The sequence below is a fragment of the Anguilla anguilla genome, chromosome 18 (assembly GCF_013347855.1).
Source record: "Anguilla anguilla isolate fAngAng1 chromosome 18, fAngAng1.pri, whole genome shotgun sequence".
Lineage (NCBI taxonomy): Eukaryota > Metazoa > Chordata > Actinopteri > Anguilliformes > Anguillidae > Anguilla > Anguilla anguilla.
In genome coordinates this window covers 274,957-290,623 of record NC_049218.1, presented here as the reverse complement: position 1 = coordinate 290,623, position 15,667 = coordinate 274,957, and the positions used below count along the sequence as shown (strand labels likewise).

The following is a 15,667-nucleotide window of genomic DNA, read 5'->3' as shown; positions in this document are numbered from 1 at the left end:
GTTTGGAAAGCACTGCACACATTAATGGTGGCTCTAATGTCATTTAGGGGCGATAATCAATGGCAGACCTATAACACACTGTCCACTTAAAAATCCTGTTTGTGCCGCACTTCATTCATCAGTACACTCATCAGTACACATCACAATCATTCAAAAGGCCATGCATGACAGGAAGCAAGCGGAGAGGCCTTTTTACCTACACCTAAGGTATAGAGCCATGAGAACGCTTCTTGGACCAGAAAGGGTGTTTGTGAAATGTTTCGCCTCATCTTTCTATATGTTATGAGATTCTAAAATCATTCAAAATGGGGCCTAAAACAGTCCTAAGTTCCACAGATTCAAATGGAACTTGAAGCCTTTACAATCATTCATCACTAACCCACTGAAGAGTAGGTTTCTCAAAAGGTCATGCTCAGTGTTCTAGAACTCCACTGGTTTCAATTAGGCTACCAATAGTGATTGTGACATCAGCATTAGAATGTTCAGTTAAAAACATTCTAATTACATATCTGTGCTCTAACATCTGAAAGCGTTAATGCTCCACCCATCCGCGTGTCATAACATGCCCATGGTTTGTTTTTATTTGTTGTGGCAGTTAGAGGGTGATTGCAGCAACAGCGTTTAATCAAAATCATGCAACACCTCTGCCCCACTGCAGCATTACCTCATAACTGACTGCAACTCAAAGACAGTAAATCTATTGTGTCAGGAAATTTCCACCTGAACACAGAAAACTGGGTATTAACAGGCCTGGAGGGTTTACGTGTCATCCAGGAAGATTTGGGGATTAGAGGGATGTGTCAAATATTGTTGTACGAGTCATCTAATGTCTGCTAGAGAAAACAAAAGTGAAAATATTACCTTAGTGCAAAATAGTTCAAGGACAAAACCCTCATTGAGGGTAAATAAATACCAATGTATGGCAAAACATGACATCCAATAAAGGTATGTAAACATAAGGGAAAAGTTTATATTTTCTTCCTTCCTAAGTATGCATTCCTATAATGGTTTATTTTAATCTTAAGCCCTGATTTCTTGAACTCGAACCACAAATTTCAGCTAGATTGAGACCTATAGAATGACAGTCTGTACATAACATTGATTTTTCCTTCATTTCATTTAACAACTACATCTCTGCAGGCCTGGATGAGCATTGTTCTACAATGTCCAACATACTCCAATTTCTCAGGGTAAATCTCGCCCAGAGTGAAGCAGACGGGGGTAAATCTCGCCCAGAGTGAAGCAGACGGGGGTAAATCTCGCCCAGAGTGAAGCAGACGGGGGTAAATCTCGCCCAGAGTGAAGCAGACGGGGGTAAATCACACCCAGAATGAAGCAGACGGGGGTAAATCGGGCCCAGAGTGAGACAGATCTGTCGCAATGTCGCACAGCGGGGAGGGTGCACTTCAGACTGCCTCCCGTCTGCGGTGCCCAAACTCCCGCAGAGGAGCATGTCCGTAAAATACCTCAATATCCCATTTATTTACCAGCAAAACGTGGTCGAGAGATTAAATGAGCTTCCAGTGCAGGCCAGGCCAGTGCACCCTAACCCTAACTGCTGAAGGGGCCTGTGCATCACCAGCTGCAGGAACACAACAGCCACAGAACCGACGCCATTTTAACAACCTCCCTGACCAAAGGAATGGGTCATACCATGAACTTCCCTCACAAACCCTTTGCTCCCTAAACCAGTTTCCTCACACCAGTTCATGGTGACCCTCTCCATATACAACAATTATGAAAAACATTATAGGTTACTGTTGATGAAAGAAACTGATACCTGGTAACACGGCATTTCAACAGTCATGTTTTTATTACATAATACACTAAGGAAGGTGCATTTTCAGTATGCACACAATACATAGTTTCAAAAATGGTCTCTATTTTTTACCAATTCAAAGTTATATTCATCGAGTCACAAGCTGTTCCCGTTCCTCACCGATATCCATGATAAATCCCATTAGATAACTGGGAATTGTTCAGATTCCTTTCCCAGGAGGCGGACTGAATAACAGACACTTCTCGGTAAGGAGCTCTGTGGAAGCAAAGAGCAAGAATGCACTACAAAACAAAAACAGAGAGCACACAGCATGTGACACGGGTGAAATCTGCGCACACAGCATGTGACATGGGTGAAACCTGTCATTCATGCACACGGTGTCATGGCTGCCTCTTCATTCCCTTAAAGGAATGACAAACACAAAACTGCAAACTCATGCTGCAACATGGACTTTAATAATAATACAAATAAAATTAAACTTTTACTAATATCATTTATAAAATTATTATACAGTATATTTTATCACAAATATAATTACTGTTAGGGTTGTTTTTGTTTTGCTATTATTTGTTGTGCTTTTACTATTGTAGTAGCAGTTTTGCCATTAACTGGAATGGTGGTTGTTATTCTTACTCTGCCGTCTAGTAAACATAAAAAGCATTGTGAGAGTCAATACTACAGGTCAACCATTGTCGGCCTCCATCGGCAAAAAACCCCACTTCGCAAAAAACCTGATAAAATGTAAATGGTAAATGGACTGCATTTATATAGCGCTTTTATCCAAAGCGCTTTACAATTGATGCCTCTCATTCGCCAGAGCAGTTAGGGGTTAGGTGTCTTGCTCAAGGACACTTCGACACGCCCAGAGCGGGGTTTTAACCGGCAACCCTCCGACTGCCAGACAATCGGTCTTACCTCCTGAGCTATGTCGCCCCATGTGGGGAGAGTGATCATTCACTGAGATTATGTAACATTGATCTGTCTTCCAAAGATGCAAATGCACTCAAACCTCACCCAACACCATTACAGGGGGCACAGCACAAATCCAGGTGTGTCTTTCTTACACACCTTTCAAAAGCTCCTGCTCCTAAGTAACTAGGATGGGTCAAATGCAGAGGACAAATTACCCCACGGGGTTCAATAAAAGTATATCTTATCTTAGAGGTCACATGATGCATGCCATGGCTGAGGGCCCCAGTCCATGCTACACAGTGGCCATCTTGTCATCTTCCATGAAAAATGCTTAAGGATGTTCCTGCCCATTTCACCTCTGTATGTATATGCCTCAAAGACCAACCCCCCCACCCCCCTTCCCCCTGAGAGTAACAAAACACACTGGACTCACACGATTACAGCGGATTTAATAGAGAATGCTGCCGTGAAAATTTAAAGTGCGGTGAAACATTATTACTACGTGCGTACTACATGACCTGCTGAAGGACTTTAAAAGTACAACTGGGATTTCGCCCCCAGATTGGTCTCATTTCTTAGGAGCCATATATAATATGCATACGCAATAGGTCAAGCACAGTGGTCAAACCATACTAAAATCAATTCCTGACCTCTGTCTTCCATAAACATAAAACAAGAGCAAGACGCAACTTTAAGATGTATGATAATACATCAATACCATCCCTGAACAGAAAGCTGCTAGACTCAGCCAAGTAAGAAAGCAGAAGTACTACAGGAGAGGAAGGTTTCGCAACAGCAAGTGGCCCAACCATGAGCAGCAGTAGGAAGCAGGGTGAGAGTCACTAAATTAAGCATGATTCGCAGGGTGAGGTTCCCTCATATCGATTCATTCTACCATCACAGGTTTTAAACGCCACCATTCAACTGCAGCCTTCATAAAATATTTATAGAGAATTAAAGTCATCATTACAAAATGGCAACCTGGGGTCTGTTAAGGGTCTTAAACAGCCAAACAGGAACAGTGAAGTAAAAACCAGGCTGAATTAGACTAACACCGAAGCATGGCACATGCACCTGTGTGACAAAAAGCCATTTTCCGTCATCTCTGATCCTGGCATTTAAGGTCTTCATATTAACTCCCCAATAAATGTTCATCTTTGCACGATAAACAAGTTTGAATGAGTTCTGTGAGATAGTACCGCTTTAGAGCCAATCCTTAGGTCTTGCATTCTGTTCCTAAAATGGCACCATTAACAGCTTTAAGTCCACCGCGGTGTATTGTCCTGTAAACAGCTGCAGGAAGCAGCAGTGTCGGCTGTACCACAGATGTCCTTGGCCCGAAGTGAAGGTCAAACACTATCCAAAAACAGGGTGGGGGCCACAATAAACTTTCTTTTTTAATTATGGGGTTATAGCCCCCTACTTATGGCATGAACAACAGCTGCAGCCATGCACTTCATCTTTTATAAAGCAATAAATCTGTACATAATCTTGGAATTTGCATTTTACATATCCCCCATTTCCCTGTTTACAAATGTAGCTTGAGATTCATCTACCCTAACAGAATGAATGCCAGTGGGTTTGTGAAGTCATAAATAATTCACTCATATGCTTAACCTCTTCATTTGCATCCAGATCAATGTCACTGCATTTTAACAGTGAATCCACCAACAGTAGACCAGTTCTGTCCTACATTTGATCGTGGAAAATCAGTCCAAGGGAACCCTGTTAATTCATATTTGGCAAAAGCAGTAAGAATATCCAACTATTAAAAACTACACTACACAAAAGAATCAATAATTTTCCTTTGAAGCAGTCTGCAAAATATCTTCAAACACGTCTTGCAGTACTACTTTGAAAACAGTAAACAAAATTTAATAGCAGTATAACGACTTTACCTCAGTAGATTGAAGCTAAGATCTAGACGCCTTGCATGTCTTCCATATCTTTCTCCAAGGAATTCTGGGATGTCTTCACAATCATGTCCGATGTACGAAATCTTGTTACACAATAAAGAAATAGAATTAATCAAAGAAGAAAAGCCAAGTCACCGCACAATAACACTTTTCAGCAGCAAAACACAATGCGAACACGGGCCTGACTTAAGGTCTCAAATGTACCTGAACTCCAAATATGCTTTTACCCACTTTTACACAACTCAGAGATCTACTTTAATAATTAATGCGCATCGCATTCAAGTGTCAAGCGTTTCGCAAAAATAATATCAACATGAAAGCGCACACTACGAACACGCATACACCTGTTCAGCACCCGTGTGCAGCATCACTGTGTCGCTACAAACCAAAAACACGCGCTTTAAAATCTCCAGCACTTGGGAGGTGTGTAACTGGTAATGAGAATTTAAAAATAAAAATAAAAAGGCAAATAAAAAATTACCAGGCAAACTCGTATCTGTCCTTTAGTTAATTGCTATAGCTTTGTTATTCGTCCAGAAAAAAACTATGAACATTTTCACGCAAGGAATGAAGTTAGTGTTCGTTCAGAACTTTTAGCAAAGTCACACGAAGTTAGCGAAGTACACAAACCTCGTTCAACAGTATTTACCTCATTCACCTTTCAGCAGCGTGACACCTCCCTGATAAATAATAATTTAACGGACCCAAACAAAGCGAACATGCAAGCATGTGTTTGAAGGATTTCACACTTACTTGTGTTCCATTCATCACGACCATTGACTCGTGAACTGCCATCTCTATGTGGTGGCTACGCAGGACGTTTTGTGAGGTGAATTTGTAAACAGAATGATCTCAAGCGCTCTTGTTTAAAATAAGTGTCAGATCTGTATGTTTGTGTATAAAATGTATCACTGTGTCTTCTCTTAGCTGCAGCTTAACGTTTCCAATTCCCTCTTCCGCATGTTCCAGTCAGCTGACCTGAGGCGGAAACACGCGCCACTGCTGAATTCTCCCGAACAGTTTTGTCCTGTGACGGTCGATACCGTGCCGCTAGAAAAGGGAGCTTGATATACTCGAGAAGAATAGTGTACAGCACTGGTTCCCAAGCTCGATCTGGGGACGCACTGTGTTCGCCGTTTTGTGTTCCAAGCAACCTCTTGATCATTAAGGTTGTTGAAAACATGCGTTTCTAATTTAGTACTGCGCACATTTTGCATTCTGTCATTTGCTTTGTCTTGAACTCTGATCCAAAAATGGTTTAATTTCAGTGACCAGGTGTCCGTCCTTTCGGCAGTTAGGACCCAACTGATTTCACCTGCTAGTCTATAATTGAATGGATTAAAATGTTATCTCTTTATGCAGGAATAGCACCATACAGAGAATTAAAGCCTGAGCAGATCTGTTTGATTAAATGCTCTGGTTTGTGCAATTTGAACATTGATTAATGAAATTGTGCGTCACTATTTCTAACATAATATGGCCATAACATTGCCAACTGACATTAAAGGTGTCTAATTAAGAACAATAAGTAGATGTTACAACAGTAATGGCTGAAATGAACACCAGTGTGGCCAGAGGGTTCAGAAGTTAAAGCGATTTGCAGGTGTCAGTGCCGTGCCATCCTTTGTGCAAGTTTTCAGCAGCACACTTTTCACTGCTGACGAAGACGCAGTTTGGATATTGACACCCTAAAAATAATATATAATAATAACACCTTTGGTGAATAGGGCTGGAAATATAGTTGTTTATTCTCTAAGGCAGAGGAGGGCTCTAAGGGCCGTCTCTGTTTCTGGTTTCTATGCCAGCTTCTGGCCTTCATTACTTAATTGGCTCCAACATTTACGCCATCTGATATTTTTTGCTACATTTCTTGATAATTGCATAGATGATAGCCAAAGACTGTTCTTATGTCCCTAGATGAAGCGTTTTACTGTGATAATGTTGGACTGAAGTAGTGTTGGTGTGTACAGCCAATGAGCTCAAACACACTGCCCCTCCAGGACCAACACTGCCCAGCCCACCCCACCCCTGCTCTAAGGTCATGAGTCAGCTGCAGTAACATTTCATCAACACAATTTACCTAAAAAATAATAAACTTACTGCACCACCAATATAAGCTTTCATCCTGAGTTCAGATTTATGTTTCTGATAATTTGTTTGACTAAGAAACAGTAAACACAAACAAATGAGCTTGTATTTTAGATTCTGTAATGGAGCTAAGCGTAGTCCACAAGGAGATAAATAATAAACAGAATATTGAGGCTGGCTTAGGCTTACCTAAGCCTTCGTAGCTTAAACAGAGTTAGTTCGATCAGGAGAAATCAAATTACTCTGAATACATTAGCTGAGTAAGGTTGAAGTATGAAGTATGTTGAAATGCTTTTAACTTTTATATAAGTTACACAAACGCACACAGTCAGGACTCGCGTGGCCCGCCGCAAAGCCCCGGTCACCACTCGCCCTTTTTTTTCTTCTTTTTTTTTCACCGCTCGCCCTTCCCTTCCCGGAGGAAACGTCACTTTGGACCCGCCCACTCGCGGAAGTCTCAGCAGAGATTGAAAGCGTCGCTCCGGGTCCACGGCCGGGCAAAGCTGTAGTTGTGTTTATCAGTGTGCTCTACGAATGTATTTCTTCTGAAATTGTTAATAGTTTGTAAAGTAACCACTGTGGAAATTAAAGGAATTTACGCTTGGGTTATCCTTTCTTTCTTCTGTCTTTTCGGGTCGGGATGTAATAGCCCTTTATCCAAGGTAATGTAGCAGCATAGTTTTATCACCTACTCGTTTTGAATAAGCGTTTTAGCGTCCTATATAATTGAGGGTATGGTATTTGCCCGGCTAACGTTAAGATAAGAAAATATAAAATCTATTCAGAATATGGAAGGCGTTTTGTTTAAATTGGAAACCAGTTGCTGCTCGAAACAAGACTGTATTATTTACTAAAATAAACCCGTGTTCAGGTCTTTTTATTTATTAAGGATTTATTTTGATCTAGTCGTAGGAAAATGTGACAACTCAGCAAAATTGTAGATTGGAAATCTACCTTTACATCGCGCAGCAACACAGTAATATACAAAGTGTTACCACTTCGAGCGGTCCGTGGTAAATGTGGCATCGAAATACATTTAAAAACTGCCTCTTCAGTTCAGAAAGACCAATAGGCTACGTAGGCTAGCCTGTTCTTATTTTACTTTTGTGATCATGAAAAACGAAATAAATCAATGAGTGAATAGGAACAGGAAAAAGCCTGTAAAACTGTATAGGTTACTTTATGGCGTTGTATATAAAATTTAAAAATTATAAGGATTTCACACCGCCCTACAAAAGGTGTATTTTTCTACTGAAATTGGGTGAAAGAATTATAACACATATGGTACTGCTGTGCCGTAAATTATTACATTTGCATACTGGGATTAACATGTCATTGCTGTGAAAAATTGGCAGGCATTTAAAGCTTTCCATTTAGACTTGGTGAATTATACCCCTCAAAAAATGTGTTCCCATTTAAGGGTAATACAAAGTATTTGGTGTCCGGTGCAGAAGGCCATATATCACGCGGACAAAAAGAAGGGGGTGGCGGGGTTGCCTGACACTGGAAATTTATAGCTGCCCTTCTCTGCCCCAATAACTCAAGCACGGTGTCAGCCTCTCCGACAGCCATTATAGAAAACAGCAACCGCGGTGTCAATGACAAATCTTCCGCATGTATTAAACTTCTGATGAACAACAACTTTTTTAAATGCGTGGATAATATTTCAGGAAGTTGGACAGATCCATAATGAATTAGCAATATACATCACGTGTAGAAATATTTAATAAAATGTATTATTATTATTATTATTAGTGATATAGCATCTAATTTGGAGTTGAGGCAGATTAAAAAGAGCAGTCACGGTGGATTAGCCTTGAAACATTTATTTACACAATTTAGGCCTACTGTTAATGTGGACAATTTATTACACTGCAAAGTATAGTAATGTATTGTTCTTGATTTCCAAAATGCCTATAGTTGTATATATGCACACCTGATATTTTTTGCTTTTAGCACATACACATTTGTCACTGCAGGTCAGTACCAACATTCAAAACCAAAATGTGCACTGGTACTGGAAAATGGCATCCAGGCTATGGATTAGCAAAAATACTCCGACCGAAGGGGCTAGCCAGTCAGTGTGAACATTGTGTTCAAGTTTCCATGCAGGCTTATTTCAGCTCAGAGGGTTCCCGCTGGCTAGGCGCATTATAGCGTCGTTTAAGGCATATCTCAAGTTTATCATTTTATAAAGTAATATTGTAGAAGCCTTTCCCCCACAATTTTGGATGCAATAAAAAATAAAGGTGGTTTATTCACAATACTTTGGCAAAGCCGTCACAGAAATACGGAAATAGAAGACGAATGCACACATACGACAAATAAATAAATAAACTTTCCCAATGTTTCGAAGGAAAATTTTTCTTTATTTATTTCAGAAGATGTCCACTCCAGGTTTTCTTGCTCTCCGTGGCGACCTGTCAAATGGATTACCATAGCAGGAGATTAATGGGGAGGCGGGGTGCAATAATAATCGTTTTGTTTGATGTGACAACTTTGATAGGCGTTGATTTACTTACAAACTGATAGACTTTTAATTGAGCGCCTCCATCCAGCTTCAGATGAAAGGAATACCGCTTTGAAAACCTGCCCATTGCCCCGAAGCCTCAATACTGATTAACCACCTCAACGGCGAACAGTTCAGGGCATATTTAAACTTCTGTTCTCAGAGGTCTGGAAGACCACTTTTTATCCTTTCATTCCAAATTTTCCCATTATATTTAAAATAACTTATTTTATATATATATTTTAAATATAACAAAAATCGCTCATTAATTATTTAAAAAAATGAATCAAGTTAATTAATTTTCTATTCACCTGTTATGGAGCTGTTATGATGTCGAAGGCAAATACGTAATCGCAAAAGAGCCGGAGGGTTTTTCCCCACTGTGCAGTGAATCCGGGTTTGTGCAGTAGCTTCAGTAACTACGACTTTCCGGCATTCCGTTAATAGCGGCGTTATCGAAGTGTTTTATCCCCAAAAGAGCCCACAGAAGACGGTCAGCACCTCCCGTGAGCACATTAACAGGTTTTTGCTGCGATTTTGATTTAGGCTACCTTAGAAAATTCGCATCGTCCCAGAGGTGACTGCACCCTACAAGCAATGATTAAACTTAACTTTAGCAGAAGAGACAGAATAAACACAACGTGAAAACCAAAGTTCCCCGGTCCTATAAGACACTGTTTCGTAACTTGCAATGAATTCCAAATGAACCAGTGACATATTTTTTATTTTCCTGCAGACAGTAAACGTTTAGGATTAAAAATAAACCATGAATGTGGAAAATTAAAAATTGGCTCCAAAATGCAACAAATTCTGAAAAAAAACCCAGTCCATCATTCTAGGTTTTATAAGGAAAAAACGATTAGGAATGCCAACGATACAATAAAAATAAAATAGGTCGGGAACTTTCCCAGAGTCCTAAACTCTTTCCACAATCCACATGTGTCAGACGTTATCTCCAGGTGACCTTTGGTTGCTCCTGAAAATTGTTAAGGCCACCAAGCCAGCGGGAAAACAAAAGCAATGGCATACTATTATATGCACAGTGTGGGGCGGCTAACAGCCGTTCTTCTCTTACAGCATTGAAACTGTGTCTTCCGGCACTGGTTAAAAAGAAAGAACTCAAGAGTGCCTATAAGGTCTCTTAATATAAAGACAACCCACGAACTTTTTCGACCGCGAAAGTGGCATAAAGTCCCACGTAATTTCACTGTATTATTTTGCTTTAAATGAGGTCGATCCAGTAGCCTACACCTGGAGTAGGTTACAACGTAGTCAAAGCGGTGCTTCGATAATGAAGGCGAACTGGATTTAGGAGGCTACCGCCAAGATTTAGTTGATCGTAGAACGTCGAGTTATTTGTTTGAAGCGAATCCGACTTCATTATGCTTAATTTAAAGATAGTCTGTCATCCCAGCCAGTTCTCCAGTCCGGTATTGTTAGCGAGATCAGCTGACTTAACACCGAAAACAATTTATTTCCACAAATCAAATGACTCTTTTCAGAATGACCGTTTTTCCCTTCCTCCTTTCCCAATCTCACAAAGCTTGTAATCAGCGACAAACCCTGGACATAAATCAAGGGCGGATTGACAAGGACTGACAAATAACTGATTGATTGCGGTGGCGCTGAATTCACAGTTGACAGAGGGGCGGGGACAGAAACAGAAAGGAGGTGTATATTAAACAAAAACGGGACATTCGCAGCCTCTCTGTCTCTGCATTGGTCCTCTCCCGCCAGCGTTGGTCTGATTGGGGAATTTAAGCCTCGCACACAGAAAAGTTGGTCTTGTGTTTGCGGTTCCTTAAAACTGCACTTTGATATCGATGACCCCAAGAGGCTGTAATGTAAACACATACATTAAATATTAACTTGAATTTCATATGGTAATAAAAATATAGCGACAAGCCAATCTTCTGTTTAAGTGTCACTTAAAACACTGATAAAAACATAACTGTTAGGTAAAACACAATTTTTAGTTCTCAAATAGAACAAAATATATAACAACCTTGGTTTGTTTTGCTAAACATTTTGCTAATAACCTCAAATACGCGGTCATCCAAAACAGACGTGCTACAACGTTCATAAAACATATATCTGTACATTTTAAATGACAACAAAAACAACATACGACGATGTTCTCATATTTTAAACTATTCATCTAGGAGTGAAAACGTGCGTAAGAACCAAAACATTTTAAAAATCTCCTCCCACAAACTGTCAAAATAGAAGCGTTTGCAAAAAGGGGAACGTCACATCCCCTTGACCCTCCAATCACCTCGGGGTCCCATTTGATTGGAAGGCGGCAAAGGCTTTAATCTCAGACTAATTCAGCTGCTTTTGAAGTAGGAATTCCTGCCATATCTTGGGTTGGGAGGACTAGCACACGGACCTGCGGGAAGACACACAGCGAGCTGTTCCTATGGTGCAAGACACAACCTCGCGTCTGCGATAGCCTCGCACTCCACTCCCGCCTGCGCCACTGTTAAGAGGGATTACACACCAACCGTATGTCTGGGACTCGTTCAGTTATCGAATTTTCAGAGAAGATATGACTGTCTAATTCTTGATGAATCAGATGAATGCTTTCTCGCCATTATCCGTGAGCATTGGGTCATGATCACATCGCCCACGGTCTCTGCTCTACGAAATAGTAAAACAAATCAAGCTTGGGAAAGCAGTGGTTCTCGGAATAACAGCGCCGCGAACATAAATAAACCGTTTCTACACTCTGTTCCTCCCTCGGACCCAGTACGGCAAGCTAACCGTCTTCCCATCAAGGTTTTGAAAATGCTTACGGCTCGGACAGGACACATTTTGCACCCAGAATATCTGCAGCCTTTGCCATCTACACCGGTTAGTCCAATTGAGGTAAGGTGTGGTATTATGTACACAAGAGCGATACTATTATTTGTTCAGGAATTGTTATTGTGTGGCTTATTCTTATTACTGAATAAGCTATAATAATGCCAAAACATGACCTGATTTCAGAATCGCTGAACTGACGCATTTTCACAATTGACTTTTTTCTTGCAGAATTTATCGTTGTTTTTAATATGTTTAATTTTTATAACTGTGGCATGGGCTGATGGCAGGCTACACGCATTTTAAAGCATGGAATGTTAATCTAGTCTCCCATAAGGCTAGCAAAACTATGCGCAATGCGATAGTCTACATCGCAGAATTGGATTTGCGTAATAATGGTCACAAAATCCAAATGTACATGTAATTGTTTATTATATTACCTGTCTGGCCTGTTGAATACTATTCAGAGTGAATAATATCCATTTTTATTTTTGCAGTTGGATGCCAAGAAAAGTCCTTTGGCTCTCTTGGCACAAACCTGCTCTCAAATCGGCAAGCCTGATCCGCCACCCGCTTCTAAGTTGTCCTCTGTAACCTCAAATGGATCTAATGACAAAGATTCCAAAACCGGTCCATTAAAACTAAGTGACATCGGAGTTGAAGACAAATCCAGTTTTAAACCTTATTCAAAATCGTCAGAGAAGAAGGATTCGTCCTCGGGGGCATCTAGTGGAGAGAAAACTGGTTTCCGTGTGCCTAGCGCCACCTGCCAACCGTTCACGCCAAGGACAGGCAGCCCCAATTCCAGCACTTCTGCATCTCCGTTGCCATCGGAGGGCAAATTGGGAGAGCGCGAGGACAAGAAAGAGGCTGAAAGTAATAAAAACAGTGTCGTGGACGTGTCTGGAACCACTAGCATCAGTCACAGCAGGATAAGCGTTAGTTGCGCTGGAATTAACGTGGACGTCAACCAACAGGAGACCACAACTGGATCAAAACCTGTAACGTCAGATTCTACATCTGTCTCCTCAAGTTCGTCAGCGTCGGTACTCGGGTCAGGGCTTGTGGCCCCCGTTTCCCCTTACAAACCTGGTCAAACGGTGTTTCCTCTTCCGCCCGCTGGCATGACATATCCTGGCACCTTGGCAGGGGCGTATGCTGGTTATCCTCAACATTTCCTGCCACCCGGAGGTAGCCTGGTAAATGCACAACTTGCGAGTTCACTGGGTTGCAGTAAAGCAGGATCGAGCCCTTTAGCGGGAGCCTCACCACCATCGATAATGTCTGCCAGTCTGTGCAGAGACCCGTACTGCCTGAGCTATCATTGCGCAAGCCACTTGGCTGGAGCGGCCGGTGCTTCTTGTGCGCACGACTCGGCGGCGGCCGCGGCCGCTTCGGCTCTCAAGTCCGGATATCCACTAATGTACCCTACGCACCCGTTACACGGAATGCACTCCTCGCCGCCATCTTTTACCGGACACCCTCTGTACCCTTACGGCTTCATGCTCCCCAACGACCCCTTACCGCACATATGCAACTGGGTGTCAGCTAACGGACCTTGCGACAAGCGCTTTTCTTCATCCGAAGAACTTCTGAACCACCTGCGGACCCACACCGCGTTCTCGGGAACAGAGAAATTGTTATCAGGTTACCCCGGCTCTTCGTCCTTAGCCAGCGCTGCAGCCGCGGCGATGGCATGCCACATGCACATGCCACCGACAGGACCCCCCGGAAGTCCCGGGACTTTGGCGCTTCGGAGCCCACATCACGCTTTAGGACTAAGCAACCGCTACCATCCATATTCTAAGAGCCCTTTGCCAACCCCTGGTGCCCCAGTGCCCGTGCCTGCAGCCACTGGGGCGTACTACTCCCCGTACGCACTGTACGGCCAAAGACTTACCACAGCCTCGGCGCTTGGATACCAGTGAAAAGAAACAGCCCGACGGTCCCATATTTGTAAGAGATAAAACGACAAATATAGACTTTTGCATTAACTGTCCGCTTAAGGACTGGATCCGTGGACTTGCTGTATTTATTTATGTTAGCTTCAAGCGAGGAAAGAAGATATAAAATAATGGAAAAAAATTCAAAGTGCATTACTTTTAAACGGAACTCAATCGGTGAAGTCAAAACCCACGTTAGGCACTAATGGAAATTGAGGGAGTTCCTTTCGTTGTTTATTTGAAATTGCTATGATTGTATGGTTCGTTCTTATTTAATGTCTGATTGAAAAGAAAAAAAATTTACATGCATGTTTGTTACTAAAATCCCAACTTGTCCATATAATTTTAAATTGCAATTATTTTTAAGGTGTATACCATGGAAAGAGAATTGGTATTTTTTGTATGTATTCTGGAAAATAAGAAACAATTCTGTTCCAAAACTCCGTGTTCATAATTTTGTACGACCGCGCAGAATATACAGAGGCAGTAGTGAAAATGTCCACTGAATTCATTTTAGAGAATTCTATCTGGCATAGATGTTTAATCCGCTATAGCTATACAGAGTGGGGATCACCAAGGTTTTAAAAAGCAGTGGGTAGTGTACGCGTGTTCATATACTTGCACTGAATGACATTTATTCCAGTTTAAGCAACGCATAATATGGATTGTCTGGTTCAACTTGAATTGATTTCTAAGTAAATCCAACAATAGCCTATACGAAAGTTAAACAATATTTCTTAACAAAATACATTTACATATTACAGTTTAAACGATGGATTCGTAGTGATGCATTTTTGAACTGTACTTGTATTTCAAGCGCAATTTAAAGCAAGGAAACGCAAGCTGTTGAGCAATCTACACGTACTATTGATTCTGAACAACTGATCATCATGTGTTTTATTACCTTTTATATATTTATGTTTACTAAATTGAATTAATTTTTAAAAAATTGAATATAAAATATTATGGATTGTGAAATGCAGTGTGTGGAAATGCCGTAGGCTATCTATTGTTGTTACGACTACAAACAATTGGCATTTCGACTACCTTTGAGAACTGGAGCTCACTAAATTCTCGTTTTGGATGGGAAAAACATGAAAAATGCTGAATGTGTATTCAGCGGCGTGTCTACATGCATTACATATAAAACCCCTCCTGTCTAAATAAAAAGTAAAGGCTACGTTATGTTTCACTGGAAAAGATGTTAGATATTGTCAATCTTCGTTATTTGTCGATTAACCACAGGTTTTAGGCCATCGATATTAAGGTACTCAATGCAAAATGTATTTACGCGCAGGCACTTGACGCACCGATCATTTAAACGAGAATTAACAGCAATAAAACTAGTTGTTAGTAGGCCTATTGTTAAAAATTCATCAGAAGGCCATCGTTTAATATTTTACAGAAGCATAAGAAATACACTGATTGTATAATATCTTAGGCTTAGCGCCAGGAAACTGCACAAATGTTTTTTTTTTTTTTTTTTAAGTTGCATCAGCACGTTTTTTCTGGAAACAGCTATCTTTTCTGTTTGCGTTATTTTTTGTTAATATTACACTAAGGATACTTTATATGTGACTGTCATTACTGTAATTCTGTTCGAATATATCTATTTAAAATTATTTTTATTTTACTTGAAGCAAATCTACAAAAAAATTGGGTTATTACCGGTGAATTAAAATAACACTTTGAAGAAGGCTTCTCTACGACAATTTAT

General features: G+C 40.9%; 2 protein-coding genes and 1 long non-coding RNA gene across 6 annotated transcripts in view; 1 reads left to right on the top strand and 2 right to left on the bottom strand.

Moving 5' to 3' along the window:
* The window catches only part of lrmda (leucine rich melanocyte differentiation associated), a 212,202-nt gene extending 206,339 nt beyond the window's left edge, over positions 1–5,863 (bottom strand). Inside the window, exons 1-2 of one of the 3 annotated variants that reach the window (XM_035399919.1) lie at positions 5,362–5,863; positions 4,591–4,691 (exon numbers count right to left, since the gene is read on the bottom strand). In XM_035399919.1, the coding sequence (XP_035255810.1) occupies positions 4,591–4,691; positions 5,362–5,403 (143 nt within the window). In that variant the 5' untranslated portion in view covers positions 5,404–5,863. The remainder of the gene's footprint in view (positions 1–4,590; positions 4,692–5,361) is intronic. The other 2 variants (XM_035399917.1, XM_035399915.1) reach the window with 2 other exon arrangements.
* A 2,643-nt stretch (positions 5,864–8,506) lies between these two features.
* The window catches only part of LOC118217839, a 79,994-nt gene continuing 72,833 nt past the window's right edge, over positions 8,507–15,667 (bottom strand). The window contains exons 4-5 of one of the 2 annotated variants that reach the window (XR_004763318.1): positions 9,219–11,042; positions 8,507–9,116 (exon numbers count right to left, since the gene is read on the bottom strand). This is a non-coding gene — a long non-coding RNA (uncharacterized LOC118217839). Of the gene's footprint in view, positions 11,043–15,667 lie in introns of both variants that reach the window. The other variant, XR_004763317.1, reaches the window with a different exon arrangement.
* On the top strand, positions 11,482–15,572 carry znf503 (zinc finger protein 503). Its single transcript, XM_035399914.1, has 2 exons — positions 11,482–12,073; positions 12,505–15,572. The coding sequence occupies exons 1-2, from the start codon at positions 11,819–11,821 to the stop codon at positions 13,933–13,935; spliced, it is 1,686 nt and encodes a 561-aa protein (XP_035255805.1). The 5' UTR covers positions 11,482–11,818; the 3' UTR covers positions 13,936–15,572.